The following is a 6,061-nucleotide window of genomic DNA, read 5'->3' as shown; positions in this document are numbered from 1 at the left end:
AATTTTTAGTCAGAAATGAAACGTCGTTTGGTGTCAGTAGCAAATTTTCATTCTGTTCTTTCCATGTACAAATAATTTTCGGTCCAAACAGCAAAAAATTAACAGCAGCAACCGAAATCAAAGCTCAGTAAATTGTGATGAGAAAAGATGAAAATGAGTCTACCGAGGCAAGTTGCACATTTCGCAGCTCGAGTGTTGAGCCTGGTTTTCAAATGTGCAGTAGTTGCACACCCACGGCGCAGCGGAGGGCAACGGCGGGATCTGCGGTGGCGCCTCGTTCATCGGCAAGAAACTGCTCCTCGCCGACATGTCCGAGCCTGCGGCGGCGAGCATCAACTGCTCCACAGTCGTCCACTGTGACGTTCGCGACCACGTCCAAGCAGCCTCTGCGTCCTCCGACTTTACTGCTTCCAGAAGAGGAGCCATGTGGCCCTGAAAACATTTATTTGCAAATTAGTAATTTGACAAAATATCAATTTGTTAATTAATTTGGTACACTCAGGAACGGAGGCATAATTCATTGAATTGATGACATTGCTTTGTTTTTAAGAAACGTTAGTATAATATGTGCATTAACGTATATGTAGTTTTACAATGGCATGATATTTGTAAGTTAAGTAAAAAAGCAAATAGATTTAACAATTATCATGTGCATAGTGAAACGCCTTAACCTGAGGCAGAGTGTGGATTTGTTTCTTTGTAACGTGACACTAAATTCGTGGTTAAAGCCAATCCTGAAATATTTTCTTGAAAAAGTGCCTAATTCAAGCACAAACCAGTTGAAATGAAAAAACAATTAGTGAGCAGGAAAAATACTAGAAATCCGCGATTTTTCAACTGTGTCAAAACGGCTCTAAATCAAATAAGTTTATCAAGTTAATTACAATGGAAATCGATTTGCATTATTGGATTTTCAAAATTTCAAGGATGTTGTCTACCTTCAAAGGCAGCATTTCCATGGTAGCAATGTAGAAGAGAACATGAAAATCAGACACGGCCTCGAGGAACTTTCGTGCCATTTCAGCAGTGTTGCTGCCACCATTCAGCAGGTTGAACTGCTGGTAATACGTAGTGAGGGCGTTGAAGTCTTGGATTTGATTATCCACGAGCCTGCAATGTCAATATTTAGGATCAAAATCCTACTAAAACACCAGTCAAATGTTATACCTATTCTCTATTGGAAAATGAGTTCTGTTGTGCACGGACTGGTTTGCCAAAAAGGTGAATTGCGGGCTGAGAGGAGTGGAGGCTGGTACGTCCACCAGCAAGTACTCGACAGGTAGAGGTCTGGCTAGCCTTTGCACTTCATTACCATATTCATCAGTCACCTGAAAAAAATGGAGGATGGGATGTTACATAACAAAAATAATCGAAGGCTGGTTGAAATCTAAAAAAGTGAATGAACTCATTATAGGGAGCTCTAAAAAAACCATTGTCTGCAGACTGACATTATTTGAAAACTAAAAATTTCTACAAGCTTTGAGAGATAATTTTTACCATCCACAAATTGATTTTATCTCAAACTGTTCTGAAAAATTAATTCATAAACTATCTAGAAGAGTTTTGATCAAATCAACAATGGAGGTCTCATCTGTTGCGTAAATGAACGTTTCTAACTTTGTAAAAGACGTCTGGCACGTATTGCTCGTTGGTCGAGTTCTTGATGTAGCCCAGCTCGGACGCGTCCTTGGTCGGCACCAGGCAGTTGTCCCTGACGAGCGCCATGCACTGATTTGACACGCTGTAGCCCTCCATGTGCACCTGATTGTTCTTATCGCCAGTCACGCACACGGTCACAAACTTTGAGCCAAACTGCGACTTGTGGATGAAGTTGGGGTGTCGGTTCTGGAAGTGGCCAGCCGTGATGCACTCTTGCGCAGATAGAAAGTGGCTCTCGATTCCTCGCAAATTTTTAACCTGTGGAATAAACAAAAAAACATTGATGCAACATTGAGTGCTCTCCCAAGAATTCTCTCAATGTTTTCTCAATGATTCTGTCATTCTGGATCATAAATTTTTTACATTTTGAATTTACGCAATTAATGGTTAAGGACTTAAAACAGAATCAATGCTGATTTTATGCTTTCTTTGGCATCAAATATATAAAGAGTCGCCACCACTATCATGGGTCTTCAAATTTGATTTAATTTGGTATGCATACGTGTATGTTGCCCTAACTCACGCGTTGAAAATTGGTAAAACAAGTTTTTGCAACACCAAGAATGAAAAAGAAACCCAGGTGTACTTACAGTTCCCTGTTTTGGGTCGTCGACCACCAAGTCTGTGAAGATCCAGCCCACCCTCCTGAGACCAAGAGCTTGAGCTAAACTGTCCACTATCTCTTGGCGCTCATCTGGCAGGAGCTTGACAAGATCCCTCGAGTTTTCCTACAAAAACATACAATTTATCCCTTTCCCAATGACAGTTGCCAAATTGTCACCTGAGGCGGTTCGTAAATAGCAGCTACTGTGGCCCTGATGCCAAGAGGCACGTCCGCATGAGACTCGTAGCGGCCGTATAGGAAACCGATGCGCTGATAGCCAGTCGAGCGCCAAAAGTTCAGAAAGCGCTCCACAAGCCTTGGGTTCTCAAACATCACATTGTCGACGTGCCGATAGGACTAAATTGGGAGGATTCAGTTTGAACTTCACTTTTAGGCAAAATTGAAGGTCTACCTGTCGATTGAGGGTAATAGCACTTGGCTGGCATTTGGAGCAAATTCCTTTGGGCCAAGGCAAGTGATCTTTGCATCCAGGTTTTATCTTGCAGATGAGATCCTCCATTCCAACAAATTTTGAGCTGTTAAAAGAGCAATTTTGTTAGCTGCCTGATGTATTCTTTTTTAAATACAAGTATCAGATTTTCAATCATTGTCATTATAGAGTACTAAATGAATTATGTAAGTTTTCATTAATACTTTTGAATGAGCTCAATTGATCTGCACTGGAGCGTTTCTCATTGACAGGTTAGGTATTTGAGCTTAAGGATTCATTAAATTGACTGTCACAATACAAAAGATTATTTAAGTTAAGAAATGCTATAGCGAGGAGTTTGGAGGAAGTACCCAAAATTGTTTATCAATTTGTTGAAATTTCATGTTTGAGAATAATATTTAATTCATATTATGACATTATGCTGAAATAATTGCAAAAGTCTGGACAAATTCAAGTGCATACATCCTTGTAATATTTGGTAACAGGAAGTGAATGATAGAAGAATGCGAAAAATAATTAACAATCAACTTGGATCCAGTCTTTAAATACAAATTTTAAAAACTTGCCCTTTGAATTATTTAAACCTTACCCACTAGCTGACGATGACATTTTCTTTAAATAAGAGTGAAAGGACAAGTGCTTGATGTTATGCTCTTTTAAATAGGCTTCGTCGTACGGCTCAAGGGGTGAGCAGTGGATGCAACGGCCATTCGGTCCGTGTCTGCACAGCTTTTCATCCCTTCCTCGCTCTATTTTTCCTTTATCAGCAAAGAGCTGCACGTCGACAGCATCCATTGCCAGCTCTTTGTTGGCCTCTTCAGTCTGCATCGGCTCCTCAGGCTCAATAACCGATGCGTGGGGAGAGCGAACTAGATAAAATATTTGCCCATTTGGAAACTTGTTCAAAAGATTCCTCTGGGAAACCGGCACGGCTGGGCTGCTAGGCTTTTGATCCAAATGCATAGAATAATTCTCAGGCGTGTCCTTTAATTCTTCGCAAACCTACAAGATTATCAGATAATGAGTCAGAGAAGTGAGCGCAAAAGAATTTCTTTTACTTTTTTCAGAAGATCAATGGTGGAAGCTGATTGATTGCTGAATGTAAATCTGTGCATCTTCTCCGAAGAACGCACCCGGATAACCTAGGCATAAATAATATTTTTACATAATTATCAGAAATAATATTATATTTTTGTTTTATTAATGCATGACAAGGCAAAAAGTTGCTCGTTTAACGCCACTTCAAGATTGTGCTCATTGCTTCAAGTGACAAAAATATGAGCTTTTATTGATTCTGTTAGATTTATCGTAATTCTGTGAAGAAGAAAAATACTCACTAAATCTTTGGAGCCCATTTTAAACGTGTGATTTGCAGGTTTGTCGAAAGCAGTCTCAAACGTTCTTCATTCTCTACCAGCTGTACGGTTTATACGAAATTACATCAACAACACCGCCAGCAGTACTGCTAGCATTAACTGCAAAATAAGGTTGTGCACTAAGGAGTCGACGATCTTAAATGTAAAACAGTTATCTTTCAGATTTTAGGGCTTAATAACAAAAGAACTTTTAAAACTTTCGCATAAATGAGAAATTTTGTAGATACAAACAACAAAGAAAATCGAAACAATTGATGAAAATAAAATTTAGTGTTCAAATCTCGTAATGTCATCCATAATCCTTTACTGATAAAACGTCTCGTCAAACAGTGCCATCTATAAGGTTTCAGTATTACTTGCAGAATTTGAATCGAATTGGAGAATGTTATTATTTAAAGTTTGAACATTCGCGCCTCCACCTTCCCTCTTCCCGCTTCCCGACAGTCATTTTTTGGCTGTTCCTTCTTTCGCCTCATGGGTGATAGACAAACTGCAGTCCGTAATTAGCCGGTTTCGCAGCTAAATATCGCTTAAACCCTCCGCGCGAGTCGCCGAATCTTTAATCTACGCAATCCTTATTAAACAAAGTACACTTTAAGTAAGTTATCACGTCGAAAAACGAGTCGTTTCTCGTTTGAAGTACGAATTCGGGCCGCCCTTGCGGCGCACCTGCCTCCGTGCGTGACATTGAGCGTTCACTTCCTTGTTTTGGGCGAATCGCGCCCAAAACGCCAACCTGTCTCCCATCACATATTAACAATTCTTGCTTTCCCACAGTACCATGAATGAGGAAAAGCTGAGGAAGCTACAGGCGCAGGTGCGCATAGGCGGAAAGGGCACCCCTCGCCGCAAGAAGAAGGTTGTCCACGCCACTGCTGAGACCGACGATAAGAAATTGCAGAGCTGTTTGAAGAAGCTCAACGTGAACCCCATCCCTGGCATCGAGGAAGTTAACATGTTCAAGGACGATGGCACGGTTCTGCACTTTAACAACCCCAAAACGCAGGCTGCTGGTGGCGCAAACACATTCGCTATCACTGGACGCGCCGACGAAAGGCAAATCACGGACATGCTGCCAGGCATTTTCAGCCAGCTTGGCCCTGACAGTATGAGTCAGTTGAGACGTCTAGCCACGTCCATTAACGCTCAGCGCGCAAACCAAAGTCGCCCCGCTGAAGGTGAAGATGATGACTTTGTGCCGGAGTTGAAGTCAAACTTTGATGAAGCCAGTAAAGGAGAAGCCCCATCTGCCAAAAAATCGGTATGGTGTCAACTCTTTTTCTTTTTGCACGTGTCAAGTTTCAAATTTCTCATTTTACAACAGGATTTTTCTTGGTCTAATGATATTTTTTCGCTTACAGGATTAAGAGAATCCATCTCCAAACTGACTGTTGCAAAAGATAAGAAACCGCTTGAGGAACACACTTCAGGAAGGAATATCTTTGGACATTCCTAGTGCCTCTTTATTTTCAGCAGCAGTACTTTTGATTTTTTTCGACACCATTAATTTTCGCAGCTGTTGTAACTCTTCTGTGTTGGTGTAATAATGTTAAAAATTAAACGTTTCCACAAATCAGCCTTTGATTTGTATGAACTATTAGACTCTACCTCATTTGGTTTATATATTTCTGACCTTCACTCGAGTTGACTAACACTTCTTGTGTTCTGTTTGTTAATAAACGATTATAAAATCACTGATATGAAACCAAGAAGGGCATTTAAAAGCGCGCAGTTATTGAAAAGTGCTTATAGTAGCCTTAAATAGTTCTACCATTGATCTTTGAGAAATGAATTAGCGTTTTACAATGATGGTTCCAAAGTGGATTTGTAGAGTAGCTTTAAAAAATTATAGATGTTGCTAAATCTTATATTACTTAAATTATTATCTCGGTTTATCCAACGTGAAATTAAAAAAAAAAAACTTGAGTAACATATAACAAACATGAGAATAATAACACCATAAATTTTAAG

At 40.1% G+C, this 6,061-nt stretch overlaps 2 protein-coding genes across 2 annotated transcripts; one reads left to right on the top strand and one right to left on the bottom strand.

The window, feature by feature from the left end:
• Positions 1-33: 33 nt before the first annotated feature.
• Npl4 (nuclear protein localization 4) lies at positions 34-4,224 on the bottom strand. Its single transcript, XM_065475479.1, has 10 exons — positions 4,052-4,224; positions 3,773-3,856; positions 3,304-3,716; positions 2,676-2,799; positions 2,441-2,620; positions 2,250-2,387; positions 1,618-1,917; positions 1,168-1,328; positions 939-1,110; positions 34-432 (listed from the first exon to the last, which is right to left on the bottom strand). Exons 1-10 carry the CDS (start codon positions 4,067-4,069, stop codon positions 160-162), a joined length of 1,863 nt encoding a protein of 620 aa, XP_065331551.1. The 5' UTR covers positions 4,070-4,224; the 3' UTR covers positions 34-159.
• Positions 4,225-4,526: 302 nt separating this feature from the next.
• Positions 4,527-5,697, top strand: LOC135933998 (transcription factor BTF3 homolog 4-like). Its single transcript, XM_065475484.1, has 3 exons — positions 4,527-4,688; positions 4,868-5,351; positions 5,452-5,697. The coding sequence occupies exons 2-3, from the start codon at positions 4,872-4,874 to the stop codon at positions 5,455-5,457; spliced, it is 486 nt and encodes a 161-aa protein (XP_065331556.1). The 5' UTR covers positions 4,527-4,688; positions 4,868-4,871; the 3' UTR covers positions 5,458-5,697.
• The last annotated feature ends 364 nt before the right edge of the window (positions 5,698-6,061 follow it).

This window comes from Cloeon dipterum, chromosome 1 (assembly GCF_949628265.1).
Source record: "Cloeon dipterum chromosome 1, ieCloDipt1.1, whole genome shotgun sequence".
Classification (NCBI taxonomy): Eukaryota; Metazoa; Arthropoda; class Insecta; order Ephemeroptera; family Baetidae; genus Cloeon; species Cloeon dipterum.
The sequence above is the reverse complement of the archived record's forward strand: the minus strand, read 5'-3'. Positions and strand labels throughout refer to the sequence as shown.

Excerpts from the sequence above, each read along its gene's own strand:
- LOC135933998 (XM_065475484.1), top strand. The coding sequence starts at position 4,872 with ATGAATGAGGAAAAGCTGAGGAAGCTACAGGCGCAGGTGCGCATAGGC.
- Npl4 (XM_065475479.1), bottom strand. Across the intron at positions 1,111-1,167 it reads CATTTTCCAATAGAGAATAG|GCTCGTGGATAATCAAATCC; the intron begins GTATAACATTTG and ends TTGACATTGCAG. Across the intron at positions 433-938 it reads TGGAAATGCTGCCTTTGAAG|GGCCACATGGCTCCTCTTCT; the intron begins GTAGACAACATC and ends AAATGTTTTCAG.